Source organism: Anomaloglossus baeobatrachus, chromosome 7 (genome assembly GCF_048569485.1).
Source record: "Anomaloglossus baeobatrachus isolate aAnoBae1 chromosome 7, aAnoBae1.hap1, whole genome shotgun sequence".
In the NCBI taxonomy this organism is placed as follows: domain Eukaryota; kingdom Metazoa; phylum Chordata; class Amphibia; order Anura; family Aromobatidae; genus Anomaloglossus; species Anomaloglossus baeobatrachus.
In genome coordinates, this window is record NC_134359.1 from 117,410,513 (window position 1) to 117,429,574 (window position 19,062).

At 43.3% G+C, this 19,062-nt stretch overlaps 1 protein-coding gene across 1 annotated transcript in view; it reads left to right on the forward strand.

Annotated features, from left to right (window-relative positions):
• KIAA2012 (KIAA2012 ortholog) overlaps positions 1-19,062 on the forward strand; it is a 518,638-nt gene that overhangs the window by 398,043 nt on the left and 101,533 nt on the right. The window contains exons 15-16 of the mRNA XM_075318976.1: positions 3,349-3,504; positions 15,636-15,755. Of these exons, the coding sequence (XP_075175091.1) occupies positions 3,349-3,504; positions 15,636-15,755 (276 nt within the window). The remainder of the gene's footprint in view (positions 1-3,348; positions 3,505-15,635; positions 15,756-19,062) is intronic.

The following is a 19,062-nucleotide window of genomic DNA, read 5'->3' on the forward strand; positions in this document are numbered from 1 at the left end:
TTTGGAGTTCCTTTGGCGCCGGGGGAAGACGGAGGGTCCGGGGACATGTATTTCTTTTCCTGGGATTATTATTGACTCGGACAAGTGGGAGTTTCGGTTACCGACGGATAAGGTGGTCGCTCTCAGGGAGCAGGTAGCGAGGGCGCTGAGGGTCAAAAAGCTTTCCCTGAGGGAGGTGCAATCGTTGCTGGGCAGACTCAATTTTGCGTGTCGGGTGATGCCGATGGGGCGGATTTTTTCACGGCTGCTTGCGATGGCCACTGCGGGGGTGCTAGCGCCTCACCATTTTTGTGCGTCTGTCAGCCGACGTTAAGGCGGATTTGGAGGTGTGGGGACCTATTTACCGATGCATCTGGGGGTCAGGGTTTTGGGGCTTATTTTGGAAGAGAGTGGTGTGCGGAGCGATGGCCGGAGGTTTGGCGGTTGGCGGGGCTGGTGAAGAATTTGGTGCTGTTGGAAATTTTTCCGATTTTGGTGGCAGTGACTCTGTGGCAGGAGCATTTTCGGAACAGGCGGGTGCGGTTTTACTGTGATAACATGGGGGTCGTGTTAGCAATTAACAATATCTCAGCCAATTCCCCTCCGGTGATAACAGTTTTGCGGAGATTAGTGCTGGCCTGTTTGTCCATCAATGCTTGTGTGTCTGCGTCGTATGTGCCGGGGGTGTTGAATTCTATTGCTGATGCTCTCTCTCGTTTCCAGTGGGATCGCTTCAGGGAATTGGCGCCGGGGGCGATGGCCGTGGGATTGCAGTGCCCTCCTGAACTATGGAGTGTGGTATGAGGGCAGTTGGACATTTGATCAAAGGATCGTTGGCAGAGGCGACGTGGACGGCTTATCAGCAGGCGTGGCTTCAATGGGAGGCTTGGATGCAGTCTTTTGGTTTGATTCGGTCGGTGGAGGATCAGGTAGGCGTGTTACTCTTGTGGATCGGGCGGTGGTCGGCATGGGGTTGGTCCCAGGCGAAGGTGGGTCGGGTGGTGGCGGGCCTGGCCTTTGGGTTTAAGTTGCGGAATAGGCCGGATTTGACGAAAACTTTTTTGGTGCGGCAGGCGTTGAGGGGGTTTCGCCGGGGGCAGAGCTGTGTGGATAAAAGGAGGCCAGTGTCCTTTGCTCTCTTGGAGCGAATAGGGGCCCACCTGAGTGCGGTGTGTTCGTCTGTTTTTGAGGTTATTTTGTTTCGTCTGGCGTTTTCGTTTTTCGGAGCGCCCCGGATTGGGGAACTGGTGACGATTAGTCGGCAAGGTTCCGGGGGGATTCAGGCGCGGGATGTTCTTTTATTCCACACCAGCGTGGAATTTTGGCTCCGAAGGTCCAAGACGGATCAAGCCGGCAGAGGACGGCGTGTGGTACTGGGGATGGTGGCTGAATCGGCAATGTGTCCGGTGCGGTATTTGCGGGAGTTTAGGGGTTTGGGACCGCGGGTAGATGGGCCGTTGCTTTGTCACGAGGATGGTTCGTTCTTGTCGAATTATCAGTTTCGGGCAATTTTCCGGAGGTGTGTGGAAGGTCTTGACCTGGATCCTGGTTGTTATGCGCCTCATTTTTTTTAGGATTGGAGCGGCGACAGAGGCAGCTGTGTGCGGGTTGAGTCCAGAGGCAGTACGGAGGATAGGTCGGTGGGAATCCAGGAGATATTTGAGTTATGTGCGCCCTTAGCATGGTTCACGATGTGGGGAGTTTTGGATTTGTTGGGTTATGGTATGGTACTGGAATGTTTTGTTGTCTTCCTTTGCAGGAGACTTTTCCCGTTTGGTCTGGATATTGGACCACTCCTTTGTGCACTGGGCAGCGATCCGGGCAGACATTCGATCGGAGGGTCGTCAGCTGGGCTTTGCACGGAGTGTGGTGGTAATCCGGTGGTTGGGTATCCGGGGCATGCGGTGGATTCGGGTGTTGCCCGAGATGCACAGGGCAATGCGATTGGACCGGGCGCCGGATATTCTGGTCTTACACGTTGGGGGGAATGATGTGGGGATGGTGGCAGGCCGGGAGTTGATCAGGGATATTAAACATGATTTACTTCGGCTGTGGGTGTCTGTACCAGGACTTCGGACGGTCTGGTCAGAGATTGTCCCGAGACGGACGTGGAGTAGGGTTCGGTCAGTTGAAGTGCTGAATAAGACCCGTATAAAAATCAATCGGGCCATTTCGGGTTTTGTAGTGAGGAATGGGTGTGTGGCGGTCCGTCATTTTGATTTGGAGGCGGTGGATCAGGATTACTGGTTAGCAGATGTGGTTCACCTGAATGCAGTGGGAACAGACTTGTGGTCTTTAAGGATTCAGGAGGGTATTGAGCGGGCCATGGCATTGTCCGGTGGAGGGGGGGTCTCGAGCGTTTAAGGGGGTCAAAGCGCTCTCGTTATGGTGGTGGGGGTGGGGTCCTCGAAGTTGGTGAAAATTGGATTGGGGGGTCCCAATGGAGGTGGAACCCCCCCCCCCAGTTAATTACTGGTTTGGGGAGTGGTCTGGTGATCATGGGGGAACATTGGCTTGGTGGGGTCGGTTCCCGTGCTTGGTGGTTTAACCCTTCCCCCTCATATTTGTTTGGTGCTCCCGAGTTGGTGGTTGCGGCTGGGAGTAATGGGGTTGAGGGGGAAGGTAGGATCGGAGTATTGGGTGATCACCAGATTGTTTGAGCTTCGAGGACCACAACCCCCTGTTTTATAAATGTTATTATGAGTTATGTTTAAATAAAAGGCTGCTGTGGCCATTTTATCCAACTATGTGTCTGTGGTCATTTCAATAAGGGGTTAAGCCATTGGGGGTGGGGGTATGGTAGCAGTATAAAGGGGTCACCAGGACTCCACTATGCCAACGTCATGTCACTGATATTAAAGTGGTCCTCTGCGGCAGTGATCCTGGAGCTGCTCCATCCAACCACAGCAGGAGTCCAAACTGTCCTGCCCTACACTGCCCACCCATGACCCGTGCACCTTCAGACAATGCACAGGACAGCCTCTTTCTGCCCCTCCCAATTAAACATTGATAGAAGCAAAAAAATAGACAGTTAACACACAGCCATGAGCACCTAAATTGCACATGAGACCATGCAACCACCATTATTGCATACAAAAATAGTAGAAACCCGACAATGCACCCTGGCAAACCACAATCAGACACAGCAGCTGCAGGGACACATGCCCAGGCTAGAAATTGACATGGAATAATTTTAATCACTGATTTTTTTTTTTTAGTTTTGCATTATTTATAAGATTTTTGTTTGAATTATATTTATGCATGTATATTGGCCTTATATACTTAGATTTCTCACATCTAATCATATTTATTTAGGAAAGTTCTTTTGCTTGTGTCCTCATGTTGCACAAAATATTTTACTTTCTTTAGGAAGTAGAGCAGCATAGATTTGCTGAAAAAAATCACAAAGACCATAAAGAAGATGCCAGAAGTATCCAGAAAAAGAAAAAAATAACTGGGGAGAAAAGTGATGGAACAAAAGAGGACATAGAAGAAAGAAATTCAAGGACAGGCTCTCCAGAACAGGTGCATGTATTCACATGGAAAACATAGAATTTGCCAATGGACGTTTGGTAAATTTTGAAATCAACACTTAGGGAGACTGTGTAGTGCCCCTGACTACATCAGGGTGTTACAGGGAACTGCATCCTGTCCCCCAGGGTGCAGGGCCTACCCCCCATGGTTCCAGGGTCCCATCAACAGTGTCACTAACACCCGCACTACAAATCCCAACCACACTTCACACCAGAACTGTACAGACACACCAGTGGGTTGGTCAGGTTGGAGCAGGGCCGCCCACCTAGGGATCAGGTATATTGGTGGGAGGGGAGACAAAGAGTTGAGTTGTAGACCTCAAAAAGTGAGGAGCTGGGGAGTTGGAGCTCCCAGGCAGGCGACAGGTTGGGTCGCCGACGGTGGTCCAGGACCACAGGAATCGGAAACCCGGTCGCAGGGTATTGGAGAGGTGTAACAGACTTAGTTTTGGAGAACGGTTGGCACCAGAATTCCAGTAACCGGACCGGTACCGAGCACGGCAGGGTACAGGACCCTAGATCAGAGAGTAGCTTCATGCAACCTGATAACTCACCTGTGGAGGATAGTCTCTTTATGAACTTTCCCCAAGAGCTCAGAGATTGAAGGCATCAGCACAACGCGGGGGATAGGGTTCTCCAAACGACACAACCCACTGAAATCCCAAGTGCCAGCCATCAAAAGCACAACTGCCATACACACGGGTAGCGGGGCCCCAAAAGCTTCAAACCAAGGGGCCACAACGGTCAATCAATTTATGCACGGAGGCAGGGCTCCGGACTTACCAAGTGACACTGGTGGGAGTGGGACCTGGACAGGCTCCCCCCGTAGAGACTGTGGTGCCTAGAGACCTTGGTTTACCATCTGTGTGAGTGTCTGCTTATTCCACCTGATCCAGCACCACGACTACCGCAGTGAGTAATCTGACCCCTGCACCCTTCTTTCCAAGGCCAAGACACCCTTTTACCAAATTCCCCAATGTCCGGGGCTTTCCCTGCCTGTGGAGGGACTGACACCTGGCTGCCCCCACACTATCTGCCCCGGTACTCCCTTCGGCAGCAGCAGTACTCCCCTTTTTATATTCAAGTGGCTGCAAGCCCCCGGGTCCGGAGACCCTCGAGCCACAGCAACCCCGGATCCGAGCAGTTAGACTGCTGCAGGGGCGGCACAACTGTACATAGGGATAGGCTTGTCAATCACCTGGAGCGGTACAAGCTGAATCTTCATAATTCGTCCTCTCTGTAATATCACAACAATTCAGTAATATATACTGGGCTGCAATCACGCAGTCAGGCTCTGAATCACACTGCCTGTGTTTTAGGCAGAGTTAATTTAATGATAGACTTACCTTAAAATAAATCCTAAAAAAGTCAATTATTTTGCTAAACTATACACAGCACTGTGCAGCATATAATCACTTTTGTGAAAACCACATCCTTTGCTTCACAACTTGGTTGGCACCCAGTGGCGTAACTACAGTCTGATGGGCCCCAGTGCAGAGTTTGAGCCTGGGCCCCCCCTTCATGAGATGTATGGGCCATTGTAGAACTCTAAATCCTATAAAGACATACAAGTTTCCCCCCCCTCCCCCTTCATCGTGTAGTAATGTCCCCCATCCTCGGCCACTTCCTGGTAAATATGTCCCCCATCCTGGTAAATATGTCCATTACATGGCCCCATCCTAGTGTATGACCCCATCATGGGTATCTTCCTAGTATATATGGTCCCATCCTGGTATATATGTCCACTATCATGGCCCCATCCGATGTATGATCCCATCATGGGTATCTTCCTAGTATATATGGTCCCATCCTGGTATATATGTCCACTATCATGGCCCCATGCAGGTATATATATCCCTATCATGACCCCATCATGGTATATCTCCCCATCATGGCCCCATCCTGGTGTATGATCCCCATCATGCCTATATCCTGGTATATATGGTCTCATCCTGATATATATCCCCATCATGGCCCCATCCTGGTGTATCACCCCGATCATGGATGTAGCGTGGTAAATATGACCCCACCTTGGTATATATGACCTCATCATGGCCCATCTTGGTGTATATATGGCCCCATTCTGGTATATATTCCTATCATGGCTAAATTCTGGTATATATGTCCCTATCATGGCCTCAGCCTGGTATATATTCCCCATCATGGCTCCATCCTGGTATATATTCCCCATCATGGCTCCATCCTGGTATATATTCCCCATCATGGCCCCATCCTGGTATATATTCCTCATCATGGCCCCATCCTGGTATATATTCCCCATCCTGGCCCCATCCTGGTATATATTCCCCATCCTGGTATATTTTCCCCATCATGGCCCCATCCTGGTATATATTCCCCATCCTGGCCCCATCCTGGTATATATTCCCCATCCTGGCCCCATCCTGGTATATATTCCCCATCCTGGCCCCATCCTGGTATATATTCCCCATCCTGGCTCCATCCTGGTATATATGTTCCCATAATGGCCCCATCCTGGTATATATGTTCTCATCACGTCCCCATCCTGGTATATATTCCCCATCATGGCCCCATCCTGGTATATATATTCCCATAATGGCCCCATCCTGGTTTATATAGAGAATGCAAAAGAACACAATCTTGAAAGCGCTAAGGAGGCCACAGTGATATAATGGTTTTGTAGATTTATTAAATGCTTAAAGCCAAAACGCGTTTCGATATCACAATATCTTCATCTAAGAAACAAAAGAGAAAGATCAGCTCACCGAGTTGCTGTGATCCGCTGTATATCCAGGGCTGCGCACGGAGGGCTAGGCTGCCAGGGAAGAATCAAGGAAGAAAAATTTCCAGCGCGGTCCAACTTGTCTTGTAAAAAATCATCTTTATTCATAAATCCATAAAATAGGAGTTTACAGGCGGTCAGCAGGATATTACATAGATATTATTCAGACCCCACAAAGCCAAAGCTACGCGTTTCGACGTGAGTCTTAATCATGCTCTCATTTTTTTAAATGTGGGGCGACGAAGTGTAAGGCTTTCTCCTATGCACAAAAAAATCGCACATTTAAATCAAATAAAAACCTAAAAGAACATACAATCAATCAATTTATTAATTGCAATACAACCCATGTAGTATACCTTATTTCATGCGATGCATGTAAACTTCAGTACACAGGATGTACAGTGGGGCCATTGAAGACTAGAATAAGACGCCACTTACTAGATGCGACTAATCCACAAGCTGTGTCTGTATCAGCGGCTTCCCGTCACTTTCAAACGGTACATGGAGGGGATCTGCACAACTTTAAATTTACTGGGATCGAAAAGGTCTTCAGACCGATCCGGGGTGGGGATCATAGGAGGAAACTCCTTAATAGAGAAACATATTGGATCCTCACCCTGGAGAGTAGAATACCATATGGGATGAATTATCGACAAGACCTTATCTTACACTATTAACCTTAAGGATAATTATTCCCCTTCTCTCTCCCCCCCCCCCCCTCCCCCCCTTCCTCTCTCTTTTTTGCCACTTTTTTCTCCTATTTGAGTTCACCCAGATGACAACTAATGATAATAATGAATTATATTAATATTTAGACCCATAATCAACAATAGGATTATGATTGATATACAGTAATTATTATTATTATCTGATGTTAATCTTCATAATAAATTCGATGTAGTAGTTAGATGTCTGGGTTACAATATAACTATAATTGATACTATTGTGGGATAAATCTCTCACTAATATTCATCTTGATATCAGCTACCTGGATAATAATAAATTTATAAAATAAAATAAATTAATAATAGATAAAAAATTAATAAGGATGAGAAAGTGATGCTGATGAAAAATATATTGGAATGTAGATCATATAATTAATTAATTAATACTAATTTTTGCTAACCAACCAATATTTGTCTATACAAGGCTTCTTATAAAGATCTTACGGACATAATTTATGCACTGATATTGCCACTTTTTATAGATCTTTCGGGATTATAGTTATAATTAAATAAGGAGATATTTTCTCTCCTATTCTTTCCCTCTCTCTGTCACTATGCATATAGATAGGGGTCTAATTTACCGATGCTTACTTATATGGAATATCAAGAAGTGATGCAAGATATCCACATGGTTCTGATTTTTTCTACTATGACTGTTTAATGATTGTTCTATATAATCATGCATCACTGTATTATATGATTATACTATAATAATTATATATGATATGTTTTTTAACCATTTATTTTTATTCCCTCCATTCCTTCACTAGTATTTTTCCATTCTTCTTTCTTTTCTCTTTTCCTTTCTTCTTTCTCATCTTTCTTTTATTTTCAGTCTTTTCTTCTTTCATTCTTTCTTTTTCACTCTTTTTCTTCTTTTTTTTTTTTCTTCTTTTCTATGGAAAAACTGCAGTGCATATACCCATATAATGTGATGTGTTCTATTGTGAATGTTTCCTTGATGAAAACATGTGTTTTTAATTTGGGAGGGTGTGTGTTATACGATATAGGAAGCCGACATCCCTTCCTCCCCAGAGCATGATTAAGACTCACGTCGAAACGCGTAGCTTTGGCTTTGTGGGGTCTGAATAATATCTATGTAATATCCTGCTGACCGCCTGTAAACTCCTATTTTATGGATTTATGAATAAAGATGATTTTTTACAAGACAAGTTGGGCCGCGCTGGAAATTTTTCTTCCTTAATATCTTCATCTGGTTTATATGGCTCCATCATGTCCCCATCCTGGTATATACTGTAGCTCCATCCTGGTATATGTCCCAAGTATGTCCCCATCCTGATATTTAGCCCCTCCATCCTGGTATATAACTTCCATCCTGGTATACTCACTCCATCCTATAATATAGCTCCTCATCCTGGTATATAGCCTCTATCCTTGTATATAGCCCTCCATTGTGGCATATAGCCCTCCATTGTGGTATATAGCCCCCCTATCCTGGTATTTAACCCCCTCATCCTGGTGTATAGCCCCCATCATGCTATATAGCCCACTTATCCTGCTATATAGCCCCCACCTCCCGCACACAGTAAAAAAACCCCCAAAAAACGATTGTACTATGTGTTCACTTTCATAATGAGGCATATGGAACTTTGTATAGATAGATAGGATGGATGTATAAATAGAGAGCTAGGATGGATGTATAGATATAGACAGGATGGATAGGATGTACAAACAGACAGATAGAATGGACAGACAGACAGAATGTATACACTGAGATGTGTGCCTGCTAGGCATAAGTGGAATCGTTATCGTTTAACCCCTTAAATGGCGCTGTCAATAAGTGACAACGCCATTACAATCGCGAGTGAGGTAAACTTTTACATACCGCCGATACCGGAAGTCACGTGATGTGATCACGTGACTTCCGGTGGTTGTCATGGTCATGTGATGACTCCTGTAACTCACATGACTCACTCACTGTTTCACCCGGCCGAGAGCTGGGTGAGACAGTAAATGAGCATATCTGCTGTTCACAGCTGTGTAGCTGTGATCAGCAGATATGGCAGAGTGATCAGACAGCTGATCCATATAGTCCCATAGGGGACCTAATAAAATTTAAAAAAAATTTAAAAAAGTTTTAAAAATTAAAAAAAATAAAAGTTCAAATCACCCTCCTTTCGCCCCATTGAAAACTAAAGTGTTAAAAAAATATACACATTTGGTAACGCCGTGTTCAGAAATGCCCGATCTATCAAGATATACAATAAATGTATCTGATTGGTAAACAGTGTAGCGTCAAAAAAATTCCAAACGACAAAATTATGTTTTTTTGGTCGCCACAAATTTTGCACTAAATGCAATAACAGGCGATCAAAACGTAGCATCTGTGCAAAAGTGGAACCATTAAAAACATCAGCTCGAGACACAAAACATAAGCCATCACTGAGCCATAGATCCCGAAAAATAAGACCACTACGGGTCGTTGAAAATAGCATAACACGTACGCCACTTTTTTCGGACAAACTTCTAATTTTTTTTAACCCCTTAGATTAAAGTAAACCTCTACATGTTTGGGGTCTACGAACTCGTACCAACCTGAGGCATCATACTGACACATCAATTTTACCATATAGTGAACACAGTGAATAAAATATCTCCAAAACAATAGTGCTATCACACTTTTTTTGCACTTTTTCCGCATTTGTAATATTTTTGCCGTTTTTCAGTACACTATATGGTAAGACTCATGGTTTCATTTAAAAGTACAGCGTGTTCCGCAAAAAAACAAGCCCTCACATGACTATATTAACTGAAAAATAAAAAAGTTGCGTCTCTCGGAAGAATGGCGAAAAAACCCGGAAAGCGCAAAATCGGCCGTTCGTGAAGGGGTTAGAAGTCCTCTTATGAAGATTTTTTTCCCTAAACCTGTGCATATAATGAAGGTGAGTGTATTAATATACTTACCTACTGCCGCTCTCTCTGAGATCCAGTGTTGTTCTGCTTCTCTTTCCAGTGATGTCACTGCTCTTCAGACTCTGTGAATCACTCTATGCTTTCTGTATGACTTAAATTTTTTTTTTTCTAATGGAAGTCTATGGCGCATCATTCTGACACTTCATTGATGTACATTGTAAAAGTCGCTTCCGGGTCCCACAGGGCGCGGTCTGATCTAGGAAGAGTCCGAAGACCGATGACATCACTGAGAAGAAGAGCAGACAATGCTGGATCTCAAAGAATTATAACCAAATTAATTAGAACAGGAGTATTATGCCAGAAAAAAAAACAAAGAAAAAACAACTTCTAAAATAGTTATTTTATTAGTATTAGTATTAAAATCATTAAGTATAAAAGCTAAATTGCTTCTAGTATCTGAATATTATAGATCAGTCACGTCCAGACCATGCCTGATTTCTGACAGGAGAGGAGGACTTTTATCCACTACCTTACATCCTTACAATCACACGTGAATTTAAGTCCAAGATTGTTGTCATTCAAGTATGCCACAAAGTCAAGAAATTATTTTGCTCCCCCTTTCCACAGGACGAGGATGTCATCTATGTAACGACCCCAGAAGATGGAACATGGCTTGATAGGAAACCTTGCGGCACTTTTAGATGTGGCTCTTGCAAATTCTGCCTTTACATAGACCAGAGTAAAACATTTATGAATCTTAGTTCTGGAAGAATTTTTTACATCAGAGACTTTATAAACTGTCGGACTGAAGGTCTGGTGTATAGGTGCACATGTACATGTCCACTTAGCTACATTGGGAAAACAAGACGTCAATTATGTGTACGCATAGGTGAACATCTAGGCGACATTACTCATAAACGCGACACACCTATAGCCAGACACGTCAACATGTGCCATCAGGGAGACCCTGGATGTATACGGTTCCAGGGGATTGAGGTGGTTCCAATGCCAATTAGGATATTGAACTGGGATAACAAAATCCTCCAGAGGGAAGCACAATGGACATTCCTACTGGAGACTGTCAATCCAAGAGGTCTTAATGAGGTTTTAAGCTATGCTAGCTTTATCTAGTTTCTCCAGCCTTAGTTTGCTATACCTGAGAGGGATTTCTTTAAAATGTGTAGCCAGTAATTTAAATGATTGTGTTTGCTGCTGCCAGAGGATTTGCTCTGGTCTAGATGGATCACTGTGCTCTGTTATAGTCACATTAGCTCTCTATAGAGACAGTCTGTTCTGGACAAAATGATATAACCCTGAATAAGAGGGGAGGCCTCTTGTCAGCATACTAACTATAAGCTCTGAATGATGATTAGGGAGTACTTCCTCTCAATGTATGCTGATATTTGTAAACTCAGCTTTTTGAACACATATTAATATTCCTAACTGAGTATATGGCACAACTCCCCCCCCCCCCTTACTTGACAGACCTGGCACATCTGTGTCTAAACCATTTGATCCTATGCTAAAGATCATGCATGCACAGTAGGGTGGTTTACTGTCACCTATGTTCTTACTTCACCTAGTGGTCCTTAGTTGGTGGATGGCGAGTGTCTGTACTGGGTTTAACCAATAGATCCAAATACTGGGTTTAAACGGCGCAGGTGCGCTCTGAAAATTGAATGCGGCATGTCTACTCTTGGAAGAGTCACGTAAGGTGAGTGTGGAAGGTAGAGACGACTGGTGGGAGAAGTAATGGTAGTCTCTTAGCTATAGGTAAGCTAGCTAGATAGTTGTAGTTTAAAGGTAGTCGTCCTATAATTAGGGAATGGGGGTTATCTCTCCCTCCCTTATTGCCTACCTACAAGCGGAGGTGCACCATGAAGTTTTGGGTACCCCCCGCTCCTCCTCGTCTCCCCCTAGTCTCTCCCTGCAACCTAGCAGTTGCCAAGGAGGCACCCACCACCAAGAGAAGATAATTAGTGCCAGTTGTCACAGGTCAAATATATTTGTTTTACTTAGATTGCCATAAATATGGCAGCCAAAAAAACTGCACAGGCAAATAAGTCTCCACAGTCATATACAAATGTTACTGAAGTGTAATCTCAAAGTCTAAAGAGAGAAAATAAAGAACCCCAGCAGGGATGACTTATCTGCTGGGACCATCCAATGACATATCCCGACGCGTTTCCCCCCTATTTGGGTTCACTTAGGGGTTCATCAGGGGAGTTCAAAGGTTGCAAATCCAATCCAAAAAGTATTTCCTCTAGATATAAATATAGTTTCAAGTCAAATACAGTGTGATATCCACAAACAGTGCACATTCTCAGCAAGGACAGCTGTTAGAAACAGGACAAATTAGATTCATATACCTTGGACGTTCTACTAGCCTTGTAATTTTCAAAGCGACACCAGTGGCCTATGATGCAGGGCAAGTCGTCTTCCATGCGGCTGCAGGCTAGGTAAATCCCGCAGTGCCGTCTATCTGTGAGAGGTACAGCCTCCCGTGGCAGGCTCAGCCTTTTAAATGTACAGGTATTTCCCGCTAGAACTATGCGTCAGTAAGTGACGCTGCGCCGGAAATACATCATTTTGTCATGATGACACTGCCGCTCATGCGCAGTTACCATGCCCAGGACGTGATTTTTGACTCCTCCTCTGTCTTGCATGGAGGTGCTGGGCCGGACTTTTTCAAGTCCCGATGTGCCAGCACATCTGCGCCTGTGCGGCAAAAATGGTACTTTCCCCTCCACTTATTGTGACGCTGGGCTACTGCAATTCATTTCCAAGGTGCCGGTGCCACTGCGCATGCGCCGCTGACGTAACATTGTTATAGGAAGAAGAGGATTTACAGAACGCAGATGCGTTCACTCTTCCAAGAGTAGACATGCCGCATTCAATTTTCAGAGCGCACCTGCGCCATTTAAACCCAGTATTTGGATCTGTTGGTTAAACCCAGTACAGACACCCGCCATCCACCAACTAAGGACCACTAGGTGAAGTAAGAACATAGGTGACAGTAAGCCACCCTACTGTGCATGCATGATCTTTAGCATAGGATCAAATGGTTTAGACACAGATGTGCCAGGTCTGTCAAGTAAGGGGGGGGGGAGTTGTGCCATATACTCAGTTAGGAATATTAATATGTGTTCAAAAAGCTGAGTTTACAAATATTAGCATACATTGAGAGGAAGTACTCCCTAATCATCATTCAGAGCTTATAGTTAGTATGCTGACAAGAGGCCTCCCCTCTTATTCAGGGTTATATCGTTTTGTCCAGAACAGACTGTCTCTATAGAGAGCTAATGTGACTATAACAGAGCACAGTGATCCATCTAGACCAGAGCAAATGCTCTGGCAGCAGCAAACACAATCATTTAAATTACTGGCTACACATTTTAAAGAAATCCCTCTCAGGTATAGCAATCTAAGGCTGGAGAAACTAGATAAAGCTAGCATAGCTTAAAACCTCATTAAGACCTCTTGGATTGACAGTCTCCAGTAGGAATGTCCATCGTGCTTCCCTCTGGAGGATTTTGTTATCCCAGTTCCCTTTCCTAATTGGCATTGGAACCACCTCAATCCCCTGGAACCGTATACATCCAGGGTCTCCCTGATGGCACATGTTGACGTGTCTGGCTATAGGTGTGTCGCGTTTATGAGTAATGTCGCCTAGATGTTCACCTATGTGTACACGTAATTGACGTCTTGTTTTCCCAATGTAGCTAAGTGGACATGTACATGTGCACCTATACACCAGACCTTCAGTCCGACAGTTTATAAAGTCTCTGATGTAAAAAATTCTTCCAGAACTAAGATTCATAAATGTTTTACTCTGGTCTATGTAAAGGCAGAATTTGCAAGAGCCACATCTAAAAGTGCCGCAAGGCTTCCTATCAAGCCATGTTCCATCTTCTGGGGTCGTTACATAGATGACATCCTCGTCCTGTGGAAAGGGGGAGCAAAATAATTTCTTGACTTTGTGGCATACTTGAATGACAACAATCTTGGACTTAAATTCACGTGTGATTGTAAGGATGTAAGGCAGTGGATAAAAGTCCTCCTCTCCTGTCAGAAATCAGGCATGGTCTGGACGTGACTGATCTATAATATTCAGATACTAGAAGCAATTTAGCTTTTATACTTAATGATTTTAATACTAATATTAATAAAATAACTATTTTAGGAGTGGTTTTTTCTTTGTTTTTTTTCTGGATCTCAAAGAAGGCGGTGATAGGTGTTTATGTTAATACACTGTTTACTACATACACTTATACTCAGATTTATTTAACCCCTTTACAAGCTAGGTGGTATATATACGTAGTACTCATGCTGCGAGCCCGCGGTAATACCCGCACATGTTTGTTGATCATGCAATTGCACTTTTTTTGCTATTTCACCCCACTTGGAATTTGTTTTCCCATTTTCCAGTACACTACATGGTGAAATGAATTGTGTCATCCGAAAGTACAATTCATCCCACAAAATACAAGCCCTCATATGGCTATATTGATCGAAAAATAAAAAAGTTATGACTCTTGGAAAAAGGGTAGGAAAAAACAAAAATCACCGTGGGGTAAAGGGGTTAAAAAGAATCTTCATAGGCCTCTTTAAGAAATGTATCAAATATTATATAACACAGTTCCAGAGAGTAAAATATATAAACTTTATTGATGATAACACCAATGTCAATTATTAGAGATAATCCACGTATTAGATGTTGATATCTGATCCATGTCTTTTTTCTACAACTACACTGTGTGCAGAATTATTAGGCAAGTTGTATTTTAGAGGATTTATTTTATTATTGATCAACAACCATGTTCTCAATCAACCCAAAAGACTCATAAATATCAAAGCTTAATATTTTTGGAAGTTGGAGTGTTTTTTTTTATATTTGGCTATCTTAGGAGGATATAAAACATCCAATCTCTGAACAAAAGCTATGCTTACATTCAGCATCCTAGCACTAGTATAGCACTGGCTTTACTTTATATATGAAAATCCTGATGGTTAGTTCTCTTGAAGGTCAGCAGGGTCCTCTCTCTCTGCTGTAGGGTGTAAGCTCTTATGGTCAGCAGGGTCCTCTCTCTTTTGTAGAGTGTAAGATCTTATGGTCAGCAGGGTCCTCCCTCTCTTTCACGTAGAGAGTGCAAGCTGTTTTGGTTAGCGGGTTTACACTCTCACCTGTTATGGTCAGCGGGTTTATTCTCTCATCTGGATAATGTGAGCTCTTGTGGTCAGTGGGGTTTACTCTCCCTCTCGTTTCTCCCACTTGTATTTTCTGAGCAATTACAAGCTTTCTAGTAGTGAGAGTTAAGCACATTTATGCGGAGAGATTCAAATTTTTTTTTTTAACAATTCAGGGAAGTCAGCGAATTTGAATTTCAAAAGATCCGCTTATCCCTACTGTAAAGCCTATACGGAAGTGTAGTCCTCATTCAAGTGACAGTATCAGAAATCGTTATACACCACTTATCTTAAATTCCCTATTTAAGTCCTTTTAGGCTCTACAGTGCCTCATTCATGAATCACCCCTAGCTCCAGTCTTTTTAACTGTCTGTTTCTTAAGTCATCAATGATCTAGTCCTTCAACATTTCAGGCGTTCTTTGTAGTCCCCTCTGCCTTGACAATTAGAGGGAGAATTACCCTCCATGAACTGCGATGTCTATTCATAGTGCATAAAACACTATTCCAATACTGAGGAAGCAGGAAAACCTAGAATTTTGTGTATCAATATAGTGTACTTCTCTTTCTTACAACAGGAAGGCAAACATTATTCTGCAGACTGTAGTCCTGAAAGTGATGATGAAGCTTCTCATACAAATATCGATGATTTTCAAGATCAAAACAGTGAAGAAGATACATCTGATCAAGACATACAGGTAGGGGCTATACAATAAAACATCTACACTTTAACAACCCCAAGGTAGATAAAGGGACAAATAGATTAATTCAGATTCAGTTTTGAGATTAAGTGATAAATGTAATTTTTTGAAAACTCACAATTATATGCTAAAGCCGTTCATACACATTAGATGGCTTTCGGATGAACAATGCTCCAGCTGATCGTCTGGCCGACAGCGATTTCGGTTACCTCTCCCATACACAGGAGCGCTCATTCAGTAGAGCACTTTTGTGTCCAATGTGAAAAAGCAGCTGAATGAAACTTTGGCCTCTGACTTATCCTTGGAGAACAAGGAAATTGGCAGACTGAACTGGACCACACACGATGATCCTCTCCCGTAGCCATCAGTTGTCCGGCGCCCATCAGCCAAACCTGTCGGTATCAGCTGTTTCAGCCAATATTAGTCTAATGCTATGGACAGCCTTATGTTTGTGGAGACGTGCAAATACAGGTAATTATATTACCTGTATTTATCTATTAATTTGGGCAGCACGGTGGCTCTGTGGTTAGCACTGTTGCTTTGCAGCACTGGGGTCCTGAGTTCAATTCCACCAAGGACAACATCTGAAAGGAGTATGTTCTCCCTGTGATTGCGAGGGTTTTCTCTGGGTTCTCGAATTTCCTCCCACACTCCAAAGCCATACTGATAGGGAATTTATATTGTGAGCCCCTGCAGAATTAATGGTGAGTAAAATAATTAAATAACTTGAAGAGATTATCTCACATTTATAACATATCAACTTTTCAAAGGATTGGTAATAATAAGCCTTGACATGACGCTTTGAAAGTAAAGGTACCTTACGGGCTCGTCTGGAACGGAGACCATTGCGGTGGAGTACGTTACTTATGGTATTGACTGAAACCAATGTCCCCACTGCCATCAGATCTTCCCGGAGCTCCTTCCTTGTTGTCCTTGGGTTAGCCTCTTCGGACAAGCCTGGCCTCGGCACGGGTGGAAACTTTCAACGGCTGTCCAGGCTGTGGAAGGCTAACAGTAGTTCCATAAGCCTTCCACTTCCGGATGATGCTCCCAACAGTGGAGACAGGTAGGCCCAACTCCTTGGAAAGGGTTTTGTACCCCTTGCCAGCCTTGTGACCCTCCACGATCTTGTCTCTGATGGCCTTGGAATGCTCCTTTGTCTTTCCCATGTTAACCAAGTATGAGTGCTGTTCACAAGTTTGGGGAGGGTCTTAATTAGTCAGAAAAGGCTGGAAAAAGAGATAATTAATCCAAACATGTGAAGCCCATTGTTCTTTGTGCCTGAAATACTTCTTAATACTTTAGGGGAACCAAACAGAATTCTTGTGGTTTGAGGGGTTGAATAATAAATGACCCTCTGAATAAACTTTTCACAATTTAAAAAAAAAAATAAAAAAGAAATAACATTCTTTTTTGCTGCAGTGCATTTCACACTTCCAGGCTGATCTACAGTCCAAATGTCACAATGCCAAGTTAATTCCGAATGTGTAAACCTGCTAAATCTGCAGGGGGTTGAATACTACTTGTAGGCACTGTAACTGCGCCTCCTGGCAAAAAAAAAGTCACATCAAAACCGCATGCATTATGATATGGGGTTTAATGTGTTTTTTTTGCCAGTAGATGCAGATTTGGTGTAGGAATATGGTGTATAAATTTCAGCATCAAATCTGCATCTTTTGGCAAAAAAAACTCACAAAAACGGATATAACGCCCAATTTTAAATTTGGTGCAGAAATGTGGTACATACATTTGCATTTACTGGCAAAAAATTGCATCACTATCACATCAAAACTGCATTGTGTTTTGATGTGGAGGGTTTTTGCCAGAAGATGCAGATTTGGTGCAGGAATAATGGTGTATAAAATTCGGCATTAAATCTGCATCTCTTGGCAAAAAAAACAAGGTTTTCTGCAAGGAGATGCAGGTCTTTGAACCTGAGGTGAGGTCACTGAGCTTAATGAGGTAACCTGAGGTCAGTTTACTTGCAGTCAAAGCTGGGGTACCGTGGGAACCTCCAGCTATGAGCTACAGTAATTAGTGACATCCCAACTCATCGCTGCGGCCAAGACAGTCTCTGCCTGAAGCCACAGTGTGGAGACATGTTAGGTCCTCACCTTGTGCCTTCAGCATGTATGTAGCACAGCCAGAATCGTCGTGGGACCTCATGTGGATTACGTCGGAACTGGGTTAATAAAGGGGTGAAAGAGGGTGTTTTTTTGTATTTTATTTCAAATCAAGGATTTCTTTGGTGTTTGTGTTTATTTCTTTTCACTTACAGATAAGTAATGGGGGGTCTCATACACCTCTCATTACTAATCTAAGGCTTAATGGCAGCTGTGAGCTGTCATTAACCTCTTATTACCTCAATTGCCAATGCACCATGGCAATTGGGATGAGCCAGGTAAAGTGCCGGGATTGTTGCCTCTAGTGGAGGCGACAATTCTGTGTGGCTGCAGGCTGCTATTTTTAGGCTGGGGGGCTCAATAACCATGTGCCTCCCCAGCCTGAAAATACCAGCCCTTAGCTGTTGGCTTTATCATGGCTAGGTATCAAAATTGGGGGGAACACACACCATTTTTTAACGTATTTAAAACTCCATGGGGGTCCCTCTTATTTTGATACACAGCCGAGATAAACGCATGGCTGGGGGCTGCAGCCTTTAACCATATGCTTTATCTGTGCTCGGGGGAATATGGGGGAACCCTAAGCCAATTTTTTTATATATTTTTAAACCAGTGGTGGGCATACATAAGCTGTGTAAAAAAAGCAAACATGGTTATTTGATGTAAAAATGCAATTGTTTCATACTGACATGTGAAATCCATAAGATAAATATAAGTAAAATCTCAATTTAACCCAATGATTGACAAAAAAAGAAATCTGCACTCATTTCTTATTAGATACAAGCAGAGGTTACTAGCACGAATATACCAGACAAGGAGCAGCCGGACTCGTCCACATCGGTATTAGGGCAGGGGACTTCTTTATATGCATACACAGACAACCTGAATAACAACAGTCATTTTATTACAGTATATTACTCAATTTGTAGTTTTATTGTTCTCATTTCTACTGAAAGCCACCATCTTCATTTCGTAACTTTAATTTACTTACTTGTATAGTTTTGAATGCCCGTAACATATTCATTGTTTCTGGCATTGGAAGATGGTATGTATTTCCATTAAGTCTTTCTTGGGTTTTTTTTCCACCATAAGATAAATATTATCTACTTACAGTATAAGGGAGAGTGGGGTGACTTGTGGGGATTTCTAATATATAGGCCACTCAAAGCTAATTCAAGCTG